This window comes from Balaenoptera musculus, chromosome X, assembly GCF_009873245.2.
Source record: "Balaenoptera musculus isolate JJ_BM4_2016_0621 chromosome X, mBalMus1.pri.v3, whole genome shotgun sequence".
NCBI lineage: Eukaryota > Metazoa > Chordata > Mammalia > Artiodactyla > Balaenopteridae > Balaenoptera > Balaenoptera musculus.
In genome coordinates this window covers 16,446,308-16,469,294 of record NC_045806.1, presented here as the reverse complement: position 1 = coordinate 16,469,294, position 22,987 = coordinate 16,446,308, and the positions used below count along the sequence as shown (strand labels likewise).

The 22,987-nt window shown below is 45.9% G+C and overlaps 1 protein-coding gene across 4 annotated transcripts in view; it reads left to right on the top strand.

Annotated features, from left to right (window-relative positions):
• The window catches only part of MAP7D2 (MAP7 domain containing 2), a 106,018-nt gene extending 91,432 nt beyond the window's left edge, over positions 1 to 14,586 (top strand). For all 4 annotated transcript variants that reach the window (XM_036841063.1, XM_036841064.1, XM_036841065.1 and 1 more), the window contains 7 exons: positions 4,608 to 4,833; positions 5,585 to 5,689; positions 6,646 to 6,702; positions 7,155 to 7,233; positions 7,944 to 8,130; positions 11,285 to 11,560; positions 13,302 to 14,586. In XM_036841063.1, coding sequence (XP_036696958.1) covers positions 4,608 to 4,833; positions 5,585 to 5,689; positions 6,646 to 6,702; positions 7,155 to 7,233; positions 7,944 to 8,130; positions 11,285 to 11,534 — 904 coding nt within the window. In that variant the 3' untranslated portion in view covers positions 11,535 to 11,560; positions 13,302 to 14,586. The remainder of the gene's footprint in view (positions 1 to 4,607; positions 4,834 to 5,584; positions 5,690 to 6,645; positions 6,703 to 7,154; positions 7,234 to 7,943; positions 8,131 to 11,284; positions 11,561 to 13,301) is intronic.
• Positions 14,587 to 22,987: the final 8,401 nt, after the last annotated feature.

Below are 22,987 nucleotides of genomic sequence, written 5' to 3'. Positions count from 1 at the left end.
GAAGCCATTGCAATCACGGGTTAAGAGGAGGCAGCGCAGTGTGGTGGAGCTGGAGCTGGAGGAGAGAAAGCGGGTTCAACAGAAATGGGCCCATTCAAAGTCGACACCAAGGTTTGATTCTAAGCACTTAGGAGAATGGTACACCCAATGACAGATAAAGGAAGGACAGAAGGAATTGATTTTAGAGGGTAAAAACAAGCCATGTGATTGTAGATAAACTAAGTTTTAAGGTGCCTGCAAGATATCCAGGTGATTAGAAATGGAATTGAAGCCTGGGGCCTAGGTAAAAATGAGAGCAATACACTCGACCCAAAATCAGTTTTCCCCTCTCTTGCCAGAATATGAAGCTTTGCTAGCACCACGTGGGAGGTGAGAAAGTACAGTACCACACAACCAGGGCCTGGAACACAGCGGACACCTCTTGGAATAAGATCATCCTCACGCCTGTTTTGTGCTTAAGAGTCAGTAGTTGAAGCCACACAAGTGTAGTTGCCAGATGAGAGAATATAGAGAAAATAAAGATACTTGAGCCAAACCGTGGAAAGCCAATCACTGTCACAAACTGGTGAGGAAAACGCCATCCGAGTCAGGGACGAGACTGCTCAGAGCAGAAGGGCCGACAAGGTGTCCAGACAGCTGGGCCCGGAGAAAGGGCAAATGCTGGTCCAGTCCCCGCTAGCAGTGACCCTGGGGCTCTCCTGGAAGCATGCAGAACAGGGCACGGCACCTGGGCTCGTGGCTGGCCCAAGATAGAAATCAGGATTCTTGGAGTTGGAGCAAGAAACTCTAGACCCTGGGTCCGCCCCGGGGAAGGCACTGGCAGAAACTAGAAGCAAAGAGATCTTACTGGGATTCCAAAATGAGTCACGTTAAGAAGTTAAGATAGCTGCTGTGGGCGCAAGTGGAAAGGTAGCTGAGTTAGGCACCCTCCATCAGCAGGGTCGCATAGCCAGGCTGCAGCTCGGTGTCCGTGCCAGAGGTGGCCCGGGCCCGGCCCTGCCGGCAGAGGTCCTGGCACCGCTCAGCCCTGGCAGCTCGTCGGTTGGGCCTCCAGGTGGTGGGCTGTCGGGGTAAGAGCTGGGCAGGCAGGGCCCGTCCGGCATGGGGGGTGGCGGCCGAGTCAGGAAGGGAGAGCCAGGCCCTCACAGGAGGGAAGTCGAATGCCGCCTGCACCTGCGAGACATGTCGAGGCTGGGGAAAGCCCGTTGGTCTTGGGGTTTAGGACATGAATGGAGGTTTGGGGGGAAATCATGGAGAGGGGTGGAGACATAAGCAGCTTGGCCGAGGTGAGAGGGCGGAGGCCCTGAATCTCAGCAGAATGTAGGGGAGAGGGGACTGAGGAGAGTTGTTTGAGATGCCTGAGGCCTGAGTGTTTTGCAGGCCGTGGGAAGGTCCGTGTAGAAGGGCAAAGCAATGGAAGGAAGAGAGGGGAACGGTGGAAGGAACTCGGGTGCGGGAGGGTGTGGAATTAATAGTGTGGTTGGTGGCATTTATAATCCTTTGCATCTAAGCAGAAGAAAGGGGACATTTTCTGAGCAGGAATGCTGTAGAGGAGTGAAGTTTAGGAAGCGCAGATCAGGTGGCCCCGGTCTTCTCTGTAAAGTGGTTGCTGATGCCGTCGACTAAGGAGGATGTGGAAGACGGTGGAGAAGTGGAGGTTTGGACTGTTCCCCTGGGGGTCTGGGAGATGAGGATGGATGGCTGGCGTGGCGGCTGAGGCCCAGGGAAAGATGACCAGTTGGCCTTGTCTGGGCCTTACTCCAACCAGTGTTGACAACCCAGGAGGGCCCAGAGTGGCCCCCATGCCATCCCACAGATGCTCAGGAGTGGCTGGGCAGCCTGGGCGCCCTGAGAGAAGAGGGAGTGGATGCAGGGACGGCACAGAGCTGCCCGGGGCCGGTCAGGAGAGAAGGCGGCGAGGGACGGGTGAGGGCAGGTCAAAGAAGGGGAAGGTTAGGACATTGAAGGTTAAGCTTTTTTAAATGAAAACTTTTAAGCACGTAAGGAAGAGAGAAAGTGAAACCCACATACTCATCCGGAGATTGAACGAGCCGAGACTGAACATGTGTCAGGGACATGGTGCAAATGTGAGAGGGTGGGACGAGAGGGGGCCGGGGTCTGGAGGTTGAGAGATGGGGGTCGTTACACAGAAGACCCTCACCGGTGGCCAGGAACGGGGATGAGGGATGCAGCCACTGAATGATGACTACAGTGCACAGTTTTCTGGTACTTTCTACCTGGTGAGGAAGGGGGGTAGGTTTGGGGTGGGTGACAGGAGTACACGTGGGTCTGGTGAGCTCCGGAGGGAGCCGGTATGACGGCAAGGGCAGTGGGGTTGGGCTGCCTGCAGCAGAGGGGCACCGGGGAGATGACACAGCCATGTCCTCTCTGGTTCGTTAAGCAGGGAGAGAACGAATGTTTATTCTTGGAGAGAATTTTGAGAGACTTGGTTTCACACAGGGAAAGCCAGTTCTTAGCTACTTTGGGGGAAGCAGAGTGTGGTTAAATGGAGGGAATTTTGTCTGTAGGGGCTTATGGGCCTGTGGGGAGGAATTCGTGCTGTGGGTGATGACGGGGATTATGGAGACCTAGCGGCTAAGAGGATGCGTTACTGCATGGCTATGCATCGGGCACCTCTGAAGTCCTCATGGTAAAACGGAAGAAACCGAGTGGCTTTTCAGATCCTAAGGATGAAGTAGCTTGTGGGTCAATTTATATACGTCTCCTTTGTGTATTAACTTCTCTGAGACAGTCACAACTGGCTCCTTAAAAGAGAGAGAAATACTAAAACAGTGCTCTGATTAACCTTGGGAGAAGTTTTGTTATTGACACATCCGGTTTTTATAATCCTGTGTTGGGCATCCTAGTCTTTCATTGAGGAATCTAAGAACTGGTGAGTTTCTTTCTGACTAGACCCCATAATGCTCTTCTCCAAAGTTCTCCAGAATATTTGTTAGTAATTTCAGTTGTTCCAGCTTTTAGGCACTGCACCCTCTGCGAACATAGAATACTTGTCATGTCCCATTGTAGTTTTAGGCTAATGTCTTTGTGTATTTTTTTACCTTTTAAAATATTTCTTTGGTGGCGCATAGGCTAATTGCCTCCGTGATTCCTGAAGCCAACCGTTAGGGTGGAAGGATGTTGTTTTTAAGTCTTGATCATTTATAACAATATACCAGCGCCCCAGTAAGTCAGTGATACATGCTTCCAAATAAAGGTAATTTCTGAAAAACATACAGATTTATAGATGCGCTTAAAAGGACACTGGGAATTGAAGAGAGTGTTCATTTTAAATTGTAAAACAAACTAGCATTTGAGAATCTGCCCAGGACCAGGCATTGTGCTAAGTGCTTCCCGTGCATTATCTCATTTAATTCCCACAGTGATGTCGAGGAGCCAGTAATATAGCTATTCCCATTTTTTTTAAATGGGTGTCAGAAATGTTGAGTGACTTTCCAAGGAAGGGTCACACAGCAAGTGGCACAATCAGAATGCAGTCTTGGTCTTGCCCGTGTGGCACATTGCCAGTCAGTAACTCACTGCAAAATGAGTATAGTTATCCACATTTTTTCATAGAAGAGGAAAGTGACACACGTGAGCAGGAAGAACGTTAGAAATGTAAAAACAAGCACTTAGACTTTACAGAGTTTTCCCTCACTGCTTAAGCTCTTTATCGTTACATCGCTGACCATTCATCTGTGGATGAAAAATGTGTAAATGCCATTTAATTTTCATTTAGCAAAGAATAAAAGCTAAAAATTTTTTTTTAAAGAATGCCAAAATAAATGGAAAATAGATGCTTTAATTCCTTAAATGTCAAGTTTCTGTTGAGCATTTTCTTCCATTTGCTGCTTCAGAAGTCACATACTAATTAAAACCAAAGTGAACTTTTTGAGCTCCTAGTCACTGCTCTCAAATTGCTGACTGGCACAGATGTGACCACTGAGACACTTCGAGGTTTTTGTTTTGTTTTGTTTTTCTAGCTTAAGTTGGTTTTTTTTTTTAACATCTTTATTGGAGTATAATTGCTTTACAATGGTGTGTTAGTTTCTGCTGTATAACAAAGTGAATCAGCTGTACATATACATATATCCCCATATCCCCTCCCTCTTGCGTCTCCCTCCCACCCTCCCTATCCCACCCCTCTAGGTGGACACAAAGCACCGAACTGATCTCCCTGTGCTATGCGGCTGCTTCCCACTAACTATCCATTTTACATTTGGTAGTGCGTTTAAGTTGGTTTTAAATATTTATCCTACTCAGCTTTTAAGGAATTCTCATTAAATAAGAATGATGGGTCTGTGGTCATTTGTAAATTGGCTAGGGAACATCTGTGTCTTCATTACAGTCTGTTCACAAATCAATACATTATTACTCTGGGTATCACAGAATTTAAAGTCCACCCTGGTTAATATTTTGTTGGTAACCGTATGGACTGGAGCGGCTTTCTGGGAAGGATGAATCGTTTTCTTAAGTGGGTGCTAACTCACATGCATGTGTCTGTGACAGTGTCACGTGCTATGCTCTGCTGTTGGCACACAGCTCTTGGTAGTTTACCTTTTCGGCACTTCGTCGTTGTCTTCTAACATCAGTTATGTTCTCAAAAGGCTGGAGAGAGAGGAATTGCAAAGAAAGGCAGAGGAGGAAAGACCTCGCCTAGAAGAAGCAGCCCGTAAGCAGGAAGAGGAAAAGAAGCGGCAGGAGGAAGAAGAGAAAAGGAAGGCGGCAGAGGAGGCCAAGCAGAGGGCCAAGGAGGAGCTGCTGTTGAAAGAAGAGCAAGAAAAGGAAAAACAAGAAAAAGAAAAGCAGGAAAAGGCCATGATTGAAAAGCAGGTACTGTGCAGGTCTTTATATAGACTTTCCTTAAGGGCCTTAGTTAGTATTAGGTAAAATTAGTTAAATTTGGATGACTCATAATGTTTACTTGAAGTTTTTCTTTAGCTGGGCTAGTTAATAAATATGAGTTACTTTGGGCAACAGAAGTGAAGTTGGTAATATTTGCTGTATGTCCGTTTGGGTTCCCCCGACGGCAGACCCTGGCTGAGAACTTGGGTGCCAGTAGTTTATTTGGGAGATGATCGCAGGAAGCTGGTAGGGAAGTGAGAGGAAAGCACATTGGTGAGTGGGTTACTGTGGGCAGCTGGAACTTGCTCCCTATGGAACTCTCTGAGAGACTGTGGACCATGCCTTAGAATTATCCCCCTGAGTGGTGAGGAAACTAGGTTATTTGTCTTCCAAGTCCTGCCCCTTATGGTTGAAGGTTACTGAGGGGAAATTAACTTCCTGAAATTTCTAGCCACATGCATACTCATGGCCAGAGACTACCCTCAGACACAAAAAGACCTTGACCTTGTATGCAGACTGTCTGCAGGTGATTTGCATGGTGCACCGAGGTCATATGAGTGAGACCCAACCATGTCTGCCGTGTCATAGAGCAGGCTGTGTAAATCCACATTGAATATTGGAGCAGCACCCACTTTGGGGTAGATGATGAGGTGGAGGAATAGGTGCAACCCCCAGGGAATTAACGAGCGTTTTCTTTAGCTTAGTAAAGCCTATCCCTTCTTTTACATGCTTCTACCAGAAGGAAGCAGCAGAAGCAAAGGCCCAGGAGGCAGCTAAACAGATGCGTCTAGAAAGAGAGCAGATCATGCTACAGATTGAACAGGAGCGACTGGAGAGGAAGAAGGTAAGGGCTAAGGGATCAGGAGTACTTAGGGTGAGGCAGGGACAGGAAGTGAGTCCAGTTACGTTCTGCAGTTGTTGGGTATGGTGCTCTTAAAATTGTTATTTAGGTTGATTTCGTTGATCATACTGTTGTGTCTTTATTAGTTTTCTGTCATCTTGTTCTTTCATTTACTGAGAGAGGGGTATTGAAAGCTCCATCTGTGATTATGTATTTCTCCATTACTCCTTCCAGTTCTATACATTTTTGTTTTTATATACATAATTTGAAGCTCTACTGTTAGGTGGATTTATATTTCAAATTATTAAATTTTCCCATTGAATTGACCCTTTTATCATTATGAAACGTCCTTCTTTATCTCTAGTAATATTTCTTAAAGTCTACTTTGTCAGCCCTTTTATGATTAGCACCTGCATGATAAATTTTTTCACTTTGAACCTATGTGTGTCCTTATAAATGTGCCTCTTATAAACAGCATATAGTCAGGATTTGTTATTTTAATCCAGTTTGACAGTTTTTGTCTTTTAATTGGGGTGTTTAGGCCGTTTAATGACGGGTAAAGGGTTTAAGGAGGCTGATTATAAAGCTCCATTCTCATGGTGTCCAATCTGTAGCCTCCCCTTCTGCACCTCAGCTTGGCTTTCTTTAGAGTGGTCCTCTTGAATGACAGGTAGTGATTTGTTGATTTCTAGGTAACTTAAGGAGAGGAAGGAGAAAGATGGGATATAAATTGTTGATTCTAGATACTTACTAGTTCACTCCTTAAGCATTTGACCTTGTTCGTATGGCAGAGGTGTATGTCTGCAAAATCAATGGAAAACCTTGCGATACACATTATCCTCTGCTGATGTTTCTTTTTTACAAGTTTTGTGAGGAATGTGAAATTGCATATAGACCTGGCTTACTTGTATATGTTTTTGGTCTTGTAGTTCTCTTACCTGGTTCTTTTTGGTTCCCAGAGAATAGATGAAATTATGAAGAGAACAAGGAAGAGTGATGTGTCTCTGGAAGTGAAGGTAGGCATTCAGAGTACCATTTTCATAATTCATGTACTGAGAAGAACAGAATGGTGGGATATATTCAGTGACATTGTAGGTCTCAGAGAGGATTAACCAGAAAAAAATGGGCTCTTCCTTGCTTTGTTCCTGGCTAGATTAAGGAGGCTGTAGGTCCCTGAAAGGAAAGAGGAGTCTAAGAGAGGAATTTCAGAGACGGGGTGATAACAAAAAATGTCCTCAGGGAAGTGGTGGTAGGGATGCAGGGAGAAGCATTAATAGTCCACAGATAAAAAAAGAGAATGGTGGCATATTAATAAGGGAAACACAGCTGATTTGTAATAACCTCAGAAAATTCAAAGAATTACCGTGGAACAGACGCTTGGCCCAGCATGGTTCCAAATATCCTCTGATACTTTTCAAAAGCACTTATCTTTCTACATAAAGCCAACCTTCCCTCTATTTGTTTTCAGAAAGAAGACCCGAAAGTGGAGCTTCAGCCTGCTGTGTGTGTGGAAAATAAGACAAAACCAGTTGTCCCCAACAAAATAGGTGAGCGTGAGGTCTGGTTCTTAGGTTCTTCCTTTCAGGAGGTGAGGGCTCATGGCGCTTCCTGTGGGGCTAGCACCCACGGGTCCTAAGAGCTTTATTACTGGAAGGGGCCTGTGCACTTTCCCCTCCCTTGTGGAGTTTCCATCTCCAGCACAGGTCTGTCAGGTCCACTTGGAAACCGGCGGGTTCCTCAGTTGCTCTAATAATCCCAGTGCCAGAGCCAGGCCATCTGCTGGCCGGCCTGCTTTCCGGGAAGCTTAATTGCTGGTCAGGTTCTATGAAGAACTGACTCTGCTGTTCTACGGCAGTTTCTTCTGCCTTCCAGAGTTCTGGATAGTCCAGCTCTTTCCTATCATGTATACTTAAAGCTCCTCAGGTTGGACTATTTCGTGGCAGCCAAAGTCAGAAAACGCATACCCATCTCAGAGTCACTCTTCACATTTCTCTTTAGCCTTGTGGCTCAAGAGCCTGGGGACCTGTACAGCATATGACAGCATATGACCCTGGTGGGTCATGAGCCCTGCACAGACACTGATGATGTCATTTGTCATCTCTTCCCGCTGGGAAGGTGACTACATGGGATTCTTTTTACAAAAGATATTGCATTGTTGGTAAAGTAGAGGATTCATTGCCTCTATAGATATTTCCCCTGTTATTTCATTGTTTGGGATATTTTATGATTGACAGAATGACTTTGTGTTCTCCATCAGAAATCAATGGCTTGAACACCTGCCAGGAAGTTAATGGTGTGGAACGTGCTGCCCCAGAGACTTTCCCCCAGGATGTTTTTGCTAATGGACTTAAACCAGGTGGGGGACTTGTTCATCTGGACACCCTTGATGGGAAATCAAACAGTCTGGATGATTCAACCGAAGAAGTTCAGTCTATGGATGTGAGGTAAGTCCATTGCTTTTGCATTTGAGCCTCATGTCTTCCCCAGATACCTCCACCACCTCTTAGTTGATTTCTTCATCTTTTCCACACCCAAATCTTTGTACACACCTATAGTAGGCACGGTTGCCATTCAGGAAAGCTAACAGTGGTATAATTAATATCCATGTTTTGGGTTGAGTTCCCTAGAAACAGAGCCTGGGACAGGGATTCTAGGGCATGGGATTTATCAGAAGAGAGCTCTCAGGAGAAAGGGGAGGGAGGGAAGCAGGATTGGGCAGGGGGAGTCACTAAGCAAGGGTCTGGTCTCAGCTGGTCCCAGTGGAGCTCTGGAGGATGGATTTCCACCAGAGAGGGGTCTGACTGCAGTAAGGGAGGCGGCCTTCATGGCACTGTGTTTGTCAGCCATCGACTGTGGAGCACCCAGGGTGGGGATGCTCCCATCAGCCAAAGGCAATTGTCCAGAGGAAGGGCAGCAGCTGTGAGCCCATAGCAGCTGGGGGGTGGGCACAACCACAGGTAAAGGGGATCTGGGTGGGGCACCAAAAGGGCCCACTCACTGTGTCCAGTGTCTCATGTTTAAGTAAACTTGTCATTGGAAACTTGATAAAGGAACTAATTTGCTTTCAGATCCTAACAACTTAAGGAATTCTTAACTGGTATATGTTTGTGGATAACATTGCCTGGCAAATTAATCCTGGACCAAAGGAGAGCTCAGTTAGCCCGGGGCTGGGGCAGAGGCGCTGGAACAGTGCAGTGCAGGGCAGTCGGGCTGGGGGTCCTCTCTGTGACAGGAGGGAATGCCAGTATTTTGCACAAGCTCTGCCAGAGCTCCAGCCTGCCGGAGCTTACACTTCTCTCCTTGCCTGTGAATACTCAGCCTCAGTCTGGGGGGAGGCAGGTGGGGAGCAGAGCCTTTCCCAGGGCACACTGACTGTAAATATCCCAGCTCGTGCACCCTGGCCTTGAGCCAGATATGGGAAAACCCAGGGTCCAGCTGCTCCGTCACCAGGAGAGCGAGTCCTGCGCAGCCTGAGAGTAGGGCCTCCTCAGGCCTTGCCACCACCCGCCACTGTCGTGGCAGACTTCCTGTAAGTGGTGCCACTCTGCCCCCAGGGGGACAGGGAACTGCTGGGGCGTCTTAAAGGATAACACAATACCTCCCTCCGCCATGTTGAGGCAGTTGTGCTTATTCTTTCTGCCTCTGGGTGGGTGGGGGAGCGGGACAAGACCTGGCACTGGCCATGGTTCAAGGAAGTGAAGGAGCTTTGTGTGTGCACTGCGTTCTTGGTGTGGCCACCTCTGTATTGGAGAAGGGTGACTCCTGGGGGCAGCGCCCAAGCTCGTGGCGCCATTCTGTCCTCCGCCTGCTCTGACCAGCTGTTCAAACCCTGGGAATGGAGGTGGGCAAGGCGGAGATGGGGCGGGTGTTCCCACTAATGAAGCAGTTTGCCCAGGCTCCGGCCACCAGAAGTGGCGTCAGGTCAGCTGCTGCCCCTTAACTAGGCTCAGTGTGAGGGAGACAGATCGTCTGAGCTTCTGCAGTTCAACTCGTTTTTCTAGATTCTTCTCTAAGCTCTTATGGAGGAAGAAAAAAAAACCAGACAAACCTGACAGCAGCCCTACTCTGGCTGTTCAGAGAGACTCCTGGTGAGGGGACCTCAGATCCCAGCCCACCACTCATCTGAGCTAGGCCTCTGGTTGACACACTACGAGAAACTCCTCCTTCCACCTCTAGGGAGAGGAGAGAGAGAGAGACGAGGCCCGCGGGGGTGGGGTGGGGGGGACGGGGTAGTGGAAGCCTCACTTTAGCGAGGGCGCCGTGGGAGAGATCGGCTCTGCAGGTGGCCGGGTGGGTGGCGGGGGTCCTTGCTAACGACGTTCCTGGCCTCAGCTGAGCATGTCCTCCAGGTGGCTCCCGCAAAGTCTTCCCCGCGTGGTCGCCTGGGGGGAGAAACGCTTGTTGATTGCATTTTGCAGCGGAGGAAAGTGAGGTCTGGGGAGGGAAAGCTGCTCCCCAGAGGCGGTGCTGATAGAGAGAGGCTGCACCAAGGCACCCCGTGGTGATTAGACCCCCCCCCCCCACCTTCAGCTCACTTTCAGCTTCTGGCATTGGCTCTGTTTGCATTTCCCATTTTAAGGGTTTTGGAAGTGCTTGGCTTCTCTGTAGTAGTGCGCTGGTGCCTGCGGGTTTTTACTTTCTTCCCATGGGCAGCGTGAGCTTGGCCTTCGCAGCCCTGCTCAATCTGAAACCACACACCTCAGATGGGACTTGAACCCATGGGCTGGGACTCAAACCCACCGTATTTTAATTGAAATCGCACACCTGGTCTCAGGACTTAATGAAGCTCAGGTTCTTTATGTCTCAGCGCAGAAGGAATTCAGCGAGAGGCAAAGTGATAGGCAAGAAGTAGATTGATTAATATAGAACGCTTGTGAGGGATACAAGTGGGCAGACAAGGGGGCTCTGCCCCAAGAACTAAGTGGGAAAGCCAGTTTATTTAGGGAGATACACACTCCAGAGACAGAGTGCAGGCCATCTCAGAAGGTGAGAGGCCCTGGGAGATGCACGTTCCATAGACAGAATACGGTCAGTCTCAAAAGGCAAGAGTGACCCTGAAATATGGCGGGGTTGGTTTTTATGGGCTGGGTAATTTCATACGCTAACAAGTGTGAGGATTATTCCAACTCTTTTGGAGAGGGGGCGGGGATTTCCAGGAATTGGGCCACCGCCTACTTTTTGGCCTTTTATGGTCAGCCTCGGAACTCTCATGGCGCCTGTGCGTTGTCCTTTAGCATATGCTAATGCATTATAATGAGGGTATAATGAGGCTCAGGGTCTAAGGGAAGTCGAATCTTCCACCATCCTGGGTCTAATCGGTTCTAACCAGTTTTTGTATCCTCAAGGGCTATGTCATTTTTTTAAAGGTTGTGCCCTGCCCCCTTCCCTCCTGTCTCAAATCCGCTTCCCTTCTGTCAGTGTCTCAGACTTGAACTAACTTGTATCTTTCATAATGTGTTACACACAAGCTCTGGCTCTAAATCCATCTTCTCTAGAAAAGAAGAGTAGTATAACAAAATATGACAAATAGAATTAATAGTTTGTCTGTCTATCTCTCCATCTCTCTCTCTCCCTCCCTCTCTCCCCCTCCCCTTCCAGTCCTGTTTCAAAAGAAGAGCTTATCTCTATCCCAGAATTTTCACCAGTGAGTGAAATGATTCCTGGGGTATCTCTGGACCAAAATGGAACTGGTAATGCCCGAGCACTTCAAGATCTCTTAGATTTCACTGGCCCCCCCATTTTCCCCAAGAGATCCAGTGAAAATCTCAGCCTGGATGACTGTAACAAAAACCTGATCGAAGGATTTAACAGTCCTGGCCAAGAAAATACTCTGAACACCTTCTGTTGACAAATACAACATCTCTTTAATGAAAGGTACAGTCTTTTGATGATAGTCTAAATCTGTAACTCTCCAACTGGGGTTTGTGAAGATAAGATAAACGTCACTCAGCCTCCTAGTCAGTTTTATTTTTACAAAAAGCAAACAAATGTGGACTCATGGTATGTACAAGAATTGAGATGGATTTCAAGTGAATCCTCATCTGAGAGCCTTCTGCGCCACCCCAGCGTGCCCACCCCTGCTGTTCGGGGCAGGCGGTGCATGTAGAAGCACTGGCTAAAAGTTTGACCAACCATCTGTCTCAAGTAGCAACTTTTTACAGACAAAGAGAGAATGCTGTAATAGTGGTGCAAGGTAGTGTTAATAAAATGAACTTCCCCCCTAGTTTTATTCAGTGACATCCCACGTCCTATCTAGAATCACTTGTATACATTGGTGAGTGTTGGGCTAAATGGTTTGCTGTTCTGTTGACTTCCTCTGGATTCTTTCAAAGCAAACATCTGTTCTTGGATCATACCTGAAGGAGTAAGGGGGGGAAGAACTGAAGTTTGTGCCCTGAAGCGTTCCCCGCCTTTGGCCTTTTTTTCTTGCCGAAGTGCTTCTAGAAGCTTCTTGTTTGAGTAAGATATATCTATGGGTTATAAACACTGGATTTGTGTGTACTTAGTTATACTCACCTCATACTGGATTTGCTTCAGTTTGGGGCTTATTTTTGAATGATGAAAAACATAATTAGAATCTGTCATCAAATACTTTCATAACTTAGTTCCAATTGCTCCTCCCATTTTAGACTTAAATTTTTCTATTCTCAACATTATCTCAGTCACCTTATTTTTTATGATATTCCACTCCTATAATAGAACTTCAATAACTGATATGATTTAGTCCAACCTTTCTATTTCTCAAATGAGGAAACAGGTTGGGGAGGTCACACGGCCGAGGTCACAATGTCTCATATACTTATTTCTACCTGGCCTCAGCTGTTGGCTGTAGACAGTGCATTTTGGAGTTTGCTTCTCTTGGCTCTAGGGGAAGCAGTTGTGGTCCTTTCACACATGAGATGGAATGCATGACAGGCAGTTTTTAGAATAAACCATATCCCTGGTTTGGAAGAGCAGCTGCCTTCTTGGACACTTTAAAAAATTCACCTGAGTATTCTCTTTCCCTGACAGTTACATGGATTAATATTTAGTAAGAGATTTCTCTTGTTGTTAGCATACCTTGCACCCTTCGGTTCACTGACCTCACTATCAGTTAAGGACCAGAAAATCCACAAAACTTAGAAGAGTGTTCATGGCTTCTCAAATCTATTTCCTACATTTCTAACTAAAAGAAGTGCAAAATCCCTGTCCAAAAAAAATCTTGACTAAATAATTGTATTCATACTGCTTGTATATTTTCATCTGTCATATAAGTCTAGTTATCAAATTCTTCTCAGCCAGAGGTGGCAACGCCCCCGCTGGAAATGTGTTTGGAAAGGTGTTGTGGGTGGTTGTCACAGTGGCTGGAGGCAGCACTGGCATTTGCGACATCAAACGTCCTGCAGGTTTTAGGACAGTCCCGCGTAAAGAAAATTTGACCCCCTAAAAGAATAGTCCTACACAAAATGCTGCAGCACTTCCGTTGAGAGACTCTATAAGCCAAGGAAAAAGCAATTACCAAGAAGGTAGAAAGTCCCACACTGTGATCATTTTAGTGAGAGAGAACAGATGCTACAACTTGCAAAATACTGTCTCTCCATTGGTTTCACCTGATTTTGGTTTTGAATTGCCACAGGTGGCGTTTGGAGAACCCATGAAGCTGCTGGTAGTCAAATCTGAGCTGCCGGCCCTCTGAAGAAGCTTCTGTCGTCCTTAACCGCTGGATTCCAAACTATTAAATCAAAATGTAACTGTATTCCTACTTAGTATGTCAAATGCTGGCCACTCTCAGTAGACCCTTGAGACGTTGGCCTTGTCGGGCTTTAGCAGAGTTCCATGTTACATTTCTATTTATGAGCTTCAGCTGCTGATAAAGCACTTCCTGTACTCTATTATCATAGTGATCCTCTGAATAACCCGTGTGATTTCGGCTTGGAAAGTCACCTTATAACCATTCTTATCCCCAGACTTGGAGCATATAAACATTTAGATGTCTTTTCTTGTAAATATCCTAGACATTTACCCAGACTCTACTTAAACATATACTGAAAACTTGGGCTGCATATCTCCCTGTCTGTGTTTAGAAGGAGAAGAAATTCTGGAACATTTCCCCCATCTCTGGGGTTTCTTTGTTGGAAGTTACTATCAAGAAGCCGTGTTTTATTATTAGACTTAGCCACCTGCAAAATGTGTTGCCCCCCATTGCTCCTTGGGCGGCTAGCGGAGTGAGTCTGGCTGAGTAAGGGAGCCAGTGAACCGCGTGGAAGTCCGTCTGCTCTCTTAGGCGTATTCCTCCAGACTTGGGCACCTGAATCTCCAAGGACCTTTTCATGTTGTACCTTAAATTCTCCAAGCTGTAGTCACTCCAGACCTTCAAGTGGCTTCTGGACTGAATGAATTGTGCACCCCCTGCCCAGGTGGTTGCTTTTCATGTTGTTGCTGTTGTTTTTCTCTTGGCTCTTGGGGCTTTTGTTTGTTTGTTTACTCTAATAAAACCAGGTACAAATGAAAAGCATAGTGCTCTGAGACAGGGGCCCCTGAACTGGACCCAATATGTCACTTGAACAGGCTTGAACCTAAAAACATCTGGACGGGGGACAAATGACGGTAGAATGTATACTTTACACGTTTTATGCCATATAATAATGTGTTTTCTTCATTTCTTGTGGTGAAATGTGACTTTCAGATTAAAATAACCTTTTCTTCTTTGAAACCTTTTTTTTTTGTCTTGTACAATAAAGAGTTTGGAAAGATCCATAATTCTGACTGAGGTTTGCAACCAGGAGATACAAAAAAGTCTCCATAGTAATCTTGTTCATGTGCTCTTAAAACCAGCTACAGTGTAAGACTGTATTAGTTATGGAAACTGTGTACGTTTGTGTATGTGTATATACTAAATAAAATACATGCCTCCAATAATACAGTGCCATGGATCTTGATGAATATCGGGGAAAATCCCTTTTATGACAAGCACATAGAAAATGATAGCATGGTCTGACTTTCAAAAAAACGCCTTGCCATCTTTCTTATAGCCCTATTTTGCTAAATGTCTGTTTTCTTGCAATCCGTTGTACCTCACAGCACCATTGTGATCCTGGTGATGCCTCATTTGCACGATGTGTACCTTGTGTTACCGTGAAATACATTTTCACTGAAGAGTCTGATGGCGTGCTAGTGCTTTGTTTGCTTTTGTAGGCTCGATGAAAAAAATGTGCTGAAACCAAACCAGATACCAGATTTTTGAAAACCTATTTGGAAAAAAAATTTTAAATCCTGTGTGGGTGTCCTTTCCCTGTCTAACTCATTAAAATTCCTCTATTGCCAGTTCCAAGTGAAACCAACTGTGGAAATAAGCTTCAGTGATGAGCTGTCCCAGGACATGATGAACTTGTAAGTAAAGTTGCTGTACTTTCATACCACTGATGCGAGGGACTGCTAGCTAGCTAAGATGCAGTTAACCTTAGTGTAATCTCCAAAAACATTCCGTAGAGCAATCTGGCATTTAAACAGAATTATAATGGGAATGGTGACCCCTGTTTTCCAGTAAGCTGAAACCCACACCAACTTTTTTTCTGTATCTAAATCACGGCTTGTCTACCGCCTGGGAGACAATACCAGCCAAGACCAGGAGCCAGGAGGGCCAGGACTGGAATGGGGATGTCAGATCCTTGTGGTAACTGCTGGGCTGCCACCTCTGAAGCCGAGGGCCTAGTTAACGCAGCTGTCCCCAGCTCTGATGACAAAGCCTCTGGTGAGGGCACACGAGTGGACATCCTCATTTTTTCCACGTGCTGGCCTTTGACAGCAGCATTATAAGTAGCTTCTGTCATCATGAGCTCTGGCCAGAGTGTCATAGTGGACGTCTAGTCACTCCTAAGAGCAATTTCTATTTTGTGAATATTCTAAATTTTTCTTAGTATGTACAGGTTTCCTATTAGTCAAATGCTTTTGTAATTTTTTTTCATTTGGAAAGCAAGTGTAAAGAACTAGCTTGATTCTAGAGTTGTTATATCCATTACATTGGGGCACAACACTGAGTGACCTCCATCCCCACTCTTTAGCATCACTCAGCACAATTATATAAGAAAATGGAGCAAGAGCTCTTAGGAACATTAGAAAAGAGAAACCTTTACAGATAGTCTTTTTGTGGGGAATCCATGGGAAACAACTGGGAAACTCAGAATAGTTCCACAGGGGAGCTAACCACTAAGTGAAGAAAAATCGATAGTTTTCTTACACATTAAAAGTAAACAGAAAATGGATCCTAAAAAAACTCATAAAATTCCTAGAAAGAACAAGCTTTGTCTAAAACTTGACCAGGGGACATAAGAATAGATGTAAATGGAAAGACATGCCATGTCCCCTGAATGGGAAGACCTACACACCCGAAGAAGATGAGTAGGTGACCCACCCTCACATTTGTGTAAATTAAATGAAGTTCCACTCCATGGGATTTCTGTTTTGCAACTTGAAAATATAACTGTACAGGAATTCCCTGGCAGTCCAGTGGTTAGACTCGGTGCTTTCACTGCCGAGGGCCCAAGTTTGATCCCTGGTCAGGGAACTAAGATCCCACAAGCTGTGCTGCGTGGCCAAAAAAATAGATGTAATTGTACAGTTCATGTAAGAAAATGAACACAAAGCTAAGAAACTTATAAAGTGAGTTTTTTAAAAGGGAGGCTTCCCCCAACAAACCATCAAATATATGGTAAAACTTCCATAATTAAAACAGTATATAGTCTTTTTGTTTTTATTTTTTTTTTGGCCCTGCCACACAGCTTGCAGGATCTCAGTTCCCTGACCAGGGATTGAACCCAGGCCACGGCAGTGAAGGCACGGAATCCTAACCACTAGGCCACCAGGGAACTCCCTAAAACAGTGTAGTCTGATAGAGAAATAGAATTTGGAATAGAAATAGAGATCAGCGACATATCCAAGCGAGGTGAGAATTTAGTGCATGATGGGACCAGGGTGGGTTGATCATTTGTTCCTGGAGAGAGAGAGCACGTGCTTTAGTGTCTCCTGAGGGTCAACCGAGTTCAGCATCTCTGGTGGGCTGGGGATAAGGACCCAGAAGTTAGTGAGGAAATGATAAAGTCAGGAGCGGGGTCCAAGGTGTGGGTGCCAGTTATGGTTCAAGGTTTAAGTCGGGGAAATTTAGACATGAGGCTTGGTACCAACCTCCAAAGACCTCCAACTGATGCCTCCCCCTCCCCGGGATATGCTGTGATCTCAGGAGGTGGGAAGCAGTGGCCTCTACTCGCCGTGGTTTAAGCTTCTCCTGCAGGAATGAACCTTAACAGTCGGCACGTCCTGAGTTCCTGCTGTATGCGAGGTGGTCCTAAGACTTGTCCAGGATGTGAGGTAGGTAGGAGAGGGTTACTTTCCCAAGGACACACAGCCGGAACTTGGCAGAGCTGGGGTTGACCCCGGGGCCACAGCTTTGGTGCCCCCAGGGGAGCTGACAGGCTCTCCTGCCCCTGAGAGCAGAGGTGTTTTGCTAGAGCAGCTGCTTATAGTGGAGAAGGGCCAGAAGCCCCATGGAGAATTGTAGTTCTGATTCTTTTTATTTAAAAAAACTATTGAGATATCATTCACGTACCATAAAAATTCCTTCCTTTTAAAGTATACAACTCTATCTTTGATTTCTTCACAGCCATGCAACCATCACCACTATCTAATTCTAGAACCTTTTCATCTGAGCTCGCTTTTGCAAGGATTATTATCCATGTGTCTACTCACAGCAGCAGAGCTTGGCTTTACTGTTGGTTCAAGTTCCCATCGTACCTGGAAGCAAGACCATGGGATTTGAAAATAGTATCCCCTGAACCAGTTGCTCCCCCTTTCCCCCTAGTTTCCAACAGGCCAAATTAGGGTGGTGTTTATCTAACTCAATCCACGCCGGCTGTTTTGTGTTGTTTCACGTTCTGTGTGCATAAATATTGGATCAGATGCCAAACATGGGCTTTCTATCAGATGCCCAATGTGGGCCTTTTAGGCCAATGAGAGACATGGAGTGGTGAGTGCCTTCAGCTCCGTGGTAAGTAAGTGAGAAGCTTCTGTGCAGCAGTTAGGAAATGCCAAGTTTAATTCTTTCGGTTGGCTCTGAGGGATGGTTGGTGCTAGGGGAAAGGTCTAAAGCAGCCAGCCTTCTGGACTTCCAAGAAAGTATTAAGGCAAGCTTTCCCCATCTCACGAAATGCAAAATGTAAGGAATAGAGTCCGAAGGAATTAAACTTTTGCTTAAAGAAACTTCTTTTTCGAATCAAGAGCCCACAGCTCTCTGTTGGTTGTACTTGTCTTTCAATCGCATTTTCCTAGTAGCGCGTGCAGGCTTATCTTTGAGACAGTCAGAAAGTTGTCACTAAAGAGGTGATAGCTAGGAAGGCGCTAGGTCCTGCACAGTAGATGTTCGAAGAGCTTGTGGGGTTGAATGCAGCCCCTGCAGTGGGTCTTCATGGTTGTTTTAGAACAAACTGAATCTTGCTGGCATCACTGGGAGGAAAGAAGCAACTCCCATTTGCTCAGTGGAACTGGCCTTCTGAAGGCTTCTCAGGGGCCACCCCTGTATGGTGACAGCTCCGATGGCTGGTATGAGGTGTTCAATGCTCACCGATGGTAAGAAATTATCCAGAACATGGAAATAAGGCCGAAAGATAACAGTGTGCCCTTACAAAGCCCTGTGACAGCATGGTCTCAACAAAGCAGCCCAAGGGGCCACTGAGTCTCAGGGGATGTGACTTCCTATGACTGCCTGTGTGCTATGACCTAGAACCCAGTCTCCGGAGTTATTCACTTGTAGACAGAAAGTTGCAGATGACTTTTGTCCTAAAGAAAAGCTACCTCCAAAGGTTATTCCTGTTTGTCCCTGTAGGGCACTAAGCAATTTTGTATCTGACTTTGCAGTCTTCTCCAGCATTCTTTGCTCCACTAAATATATGTGTGTGTTGCTGTGTGTATACTTACATCCAAGTGTGCGTCACAATCGGTTCTGTATCCTCCCTTGATCCAGCTTTGTCATCCTGCTCCTTAATGAGTTAAACACTGTCGGGGAGGAAGAAAATTTACCTCTACCCTTAACAGGTTCTTCTGGCTGATCTAAGAATTAAATCGACGTGAGACTAACAGGAGAAAGTCAAATTTAATTTCATCTCTATGGGAACTCCACATACATGAGAGGGTCAGAGACCCCACATTTATGAATGGTTCGGAGACAGAAAGGTAAACTGAGGTCCCTGTGCCATCCGAGCTGAGGAATGGGATAGCGGCTGGGGGCTTCCCAGGACAGGAGCGTCACCCAAAGAATGATAAGAAGAAGAGCAGATGTTTGGTATCAATAATTAGATGTTTGTCCTGCCATATAGATGGGGCCACTTAGATAAAATTTATTTTTGCTAATAACTCTTTTCTGGTCAAGAAGAAACAACAACAATTTAAATTCTTCTAGTTAGTCAAAGGAGGGCAGTAGTTTCCCCTGAATCCGCAGGGTCTCAGTGACCGTTAGCTGAAAATAATCCTCATGCGAATGTGGCACACTTGGGGGAGGCTCGCTCTGAACCTCCACAACACATTTTTGCCACACGCTCACTGTACATTTACATCACAATTATGCTTTTAACCTTTTGGAAGTTGTACTTTGACAGCGAGGATGCCTTAAGTCCTCAGCAAGCTTTGGGAAAGTTTAAGCAGCTGCTCTAATGGCTTTAAAGGTTCACATTAAATGCTAGTGTCACGGATGTCATGGTGTGCCACCTGCACGGCCCTCCCTTTTAGGACTGAGATATTTGTCCTTCCGGATGTCTCCTTCCAGATGCTGGAGGTACAGTTTGCTGAGGTATGTCGGTGGAGTTCCTTTCTAAGAATTGCCCTTGACTGAAGGAGGCCGCCTCACCAAGGTTAAATCCCCTCACTTGAGCAGCCTGTGGATAGGCTGGACCCTGACTGCATTGCTCAGGTATATGAAGACCCTTGCCTCAAGGTTAGGACAACTCAGAAGGGTTGTCCCAGCTTCAGAGCTCCCTGTGGGTTCACCTGAGGCCTTTGTTGAGAACGTATTGCAGCCCAAGTTCTGGCTGCTGCTTCCTTCACTCCCCTGCCCCCCTCCCCCAGCACTCCCCACGCCCTTCCTGTATGCTAACTGGTCTCAGAGCCTGTTCCTGGAGAACCGGACCCGAGCCAGCTAGGCAGTGTGCTAAGAGCTCTCCACGCATTCTCTCCCTTAGCCTTCAGAAGGGCTTTCTGAGATAAGCACTGCTGTTGCCATGTTCACTTTACCATGAGGGCCAAGACAGGTGAAGTCCCGTCATGTACAGCCAGGAAGTACACAGCTGGGCTCCAAACCCAAGGTTTCCTTTGGAGCCTGCGCTTGCCCTGGCCCACCATACTTCCAAGTTCCTGCCTGGGAAATCACACAGACTTACCCCCTAGAGGCTCTTGCCAGTCGACACATCTCCTAGTTATATTTGCAGGTTTCCCAATTGAGCTCAACCAGCTTCCCTCACCAGGAGTTGTTGCTGACTTTGCAAATCCCTGGGCATCTTCTGCTGAGGGCATTTGGTCTGTCTGTTGCTCAGTTCCAGCAGAATACCTGCACCCTCCATCTGGGAACATGGACAGTTGGTAGGATAGTTTTTTTTCCCTCATCCAGGAGGAAACCCATGTCATAAATGCTCACTTATTAAGCACTTATGTGTGAATACCTACTCCCTACTCTGTGCCAAGCAGTTTGCTAAGGATGAGAATAGAGCAGAGAACGAGACCAGATATCGTCCCCACCTTCCTGGAGCCCATAGTCTAGCAGGGAAGAGAGACAGTAGACAAATAATTTAACAAGTTCTTATTTGCAATTGTGATGGGTGATGAGGCCAGGTTTGCTGTTACACATTTTCATATTATTACAGTTTGTGGTGAGACATTTATTTGTGTGATTCTTGGAGTAATGTCTATCTCCCTCACTGTAAGCCTCCTGACAGCAGGGCTGCCATATTCCTACTCCCTCACACAGGTATTCAGTAAATATTTGTGAGTGAATAAACACAGTTGTTACTGAGAAAAGTTTTGGATTCAAATCCATGGCCTCTGATCTACATATCCTTCTGCCAGACCCACATTCTGTCATGAGATGACGGTCTCAAGGATCCTGGTTTTTGTCTTTGCATTGGATCCTCAGCACCTAGAATGGCACCTGCCACAGAGGAGCCCCACAATAAATCTTTGTTGAATGAATTTTTTAAAATTTAGAATAAGTGTACTAGTTTTGATCATTCCACTACACACGATGCAAAGTAGCTTCAATATTAAGGTTATTTATTAATCACACATAATATGTAACAAGCTCCAAAGACAGCTAAATGACATCAGGATTCTGGGGCAGCACTTTTTTGAGTTTCTTGACTCTTAGGAAGGCTGCTCTGGCACCAGCATCCCATCCTCAATGCCACTGTGTCAAAGTTGTGAAAAAGTTAGTGGCAGGCTGCCCTTTGTACTGCTCCCTCCTTCTATCAGGGGGGAAGCTCTTTCCCGGAAGCTCCCAGAAGATTTCTGCTTTTCATGGGCCAGTACTAGGTCTTACACCGACCCCTAAGCTAATCACTGGCCAAAGGGAAGGAGATGACCACGTGTATTAGTGAAGGTAATGCTGGCTTCTATAACAACCCCACCCTCCCCACAAGATGCACAATGTCTCAAATACAATAGAACTTTTTTCTCCCTCCTGTGAAGTCCAAAACAGATATCCTTTATTACAACTCTCTTCTGAGTGGTAATTCAGGGACTAGGCCCCTTCCATCTTGTAGCTCCCTCATCTTCCAATTTTGTCATGTTTTTCTGCATTAAGCTGACAGAATAGGGAAAGAGGATGGAGAAGACACACTGCTTTCCAACCACCTTGGCCTCTAAGGGACACGTATCATTTCCACTCACATTTCGTTGACAAGAACTAGTCACATGGCCCCACTTAGATGCAAGGGATGCTGGGAAGTATAGTCCCTGGCTGCTTTGTTTCTTACCAGGGATAGTGCTATTCTATGTAAGGGAGAGCACCAGTATTGTGTTGGCCAAAAAGTTCATTTGGGTTTTTCCATAAGCTCTTATGGAAAAACCAGAACAAACTTTTTGGCCAACCCAATAATTTGGTGGCTAGTTAGTTGTCTCTGCTATGCCATGACTGGCTGAGACCAGAGCCGTCCAATGGAAATATAGTGGGATCCACATTTGTCATTTTCAATTTTCAAGTAGAGGGCCTGGGAAGAGAGGAGCAATAAATATTTTGACTGTATTGTTAGGAAATCTACCTCAGGGTCCATTATGTTTTCTTTCCCTACCAGTCTAAGGGAGAGTGAAAATTGGTGTGAACATTTAAGAAGAAGTTGTGGAGTACCTAACAAATATGGAGTTAAACAAAGCAAATTTATCAGGCAGATGAAAGGTTTGAGAGCTTAGTGACTTTTGAACTGGTGTCTGGGTTGTGCCAGGACACAAAACCATACCTGCTTATGGTAGGAAAAGATACGTGAACTGAATCCATCAAGGATCTGGGCAAGAGCTTCCGGGGGAACACTAAAGATTTAAATAAGGTGAGTAATGAACTTTTTTTTTTTTTTTAATAAATTTATTTATTTTATTTATTTATTTTTGGCTGTGTTGGGTCTTCGTTACTGGGCGCGGGCTTTCTCTAGTTGCGGCGAGCGGGGGCTACTCTCCGTTGCGGTGCACGGGCTTCTCATTGCGGTGGCTTCTCTTGTTGCGGAGCACAGGCTCTAGGCACACGGGTTTCAGCAGCCGTGGCACGCGGGCTCTAGAGCGCAGGCTCAGCAGCTGTGGTGCACGGGCTTAGTTGCTCCGCAGCATGTGGGATCTTCCCGGACCAGGGCTCGAACCCGTGTCCCCTGCATTGGCAGGCGGATTCTTAACCAGTGCGCCACCAAGGAAGCCCGAGTAATGAACTTTTAAACAATTATTTTGCAGTAAGATTAAGTTTTAAACCTAACCTCACCATTCCTTTTTTGCCTTGCATCAATGTAGGTAGTTCACATCAATCAAAAAAAGTTTTTTTCAAAATAATTGCTGACTTGTGACACCTTGTTTTAAAACCACAAATATTGTATTGCTTTCAGAACCAGGGCCAAGCTGCTTCACATATTGTGTTACAAAAGAGTTCATCAGAAATAATTTATGGAACCAGAGGACTGGTAGCAGCTACCAAATCTTGCTTAGGAATTTGTCCTCCGTCTCAGTAGGAAAACAGACATAAAGGCAGTGACTAGAATGAGCAAAAAGGAATCTGCAGCATAAGCCTGTCTAAAAACATTTTCTTTCAAATAA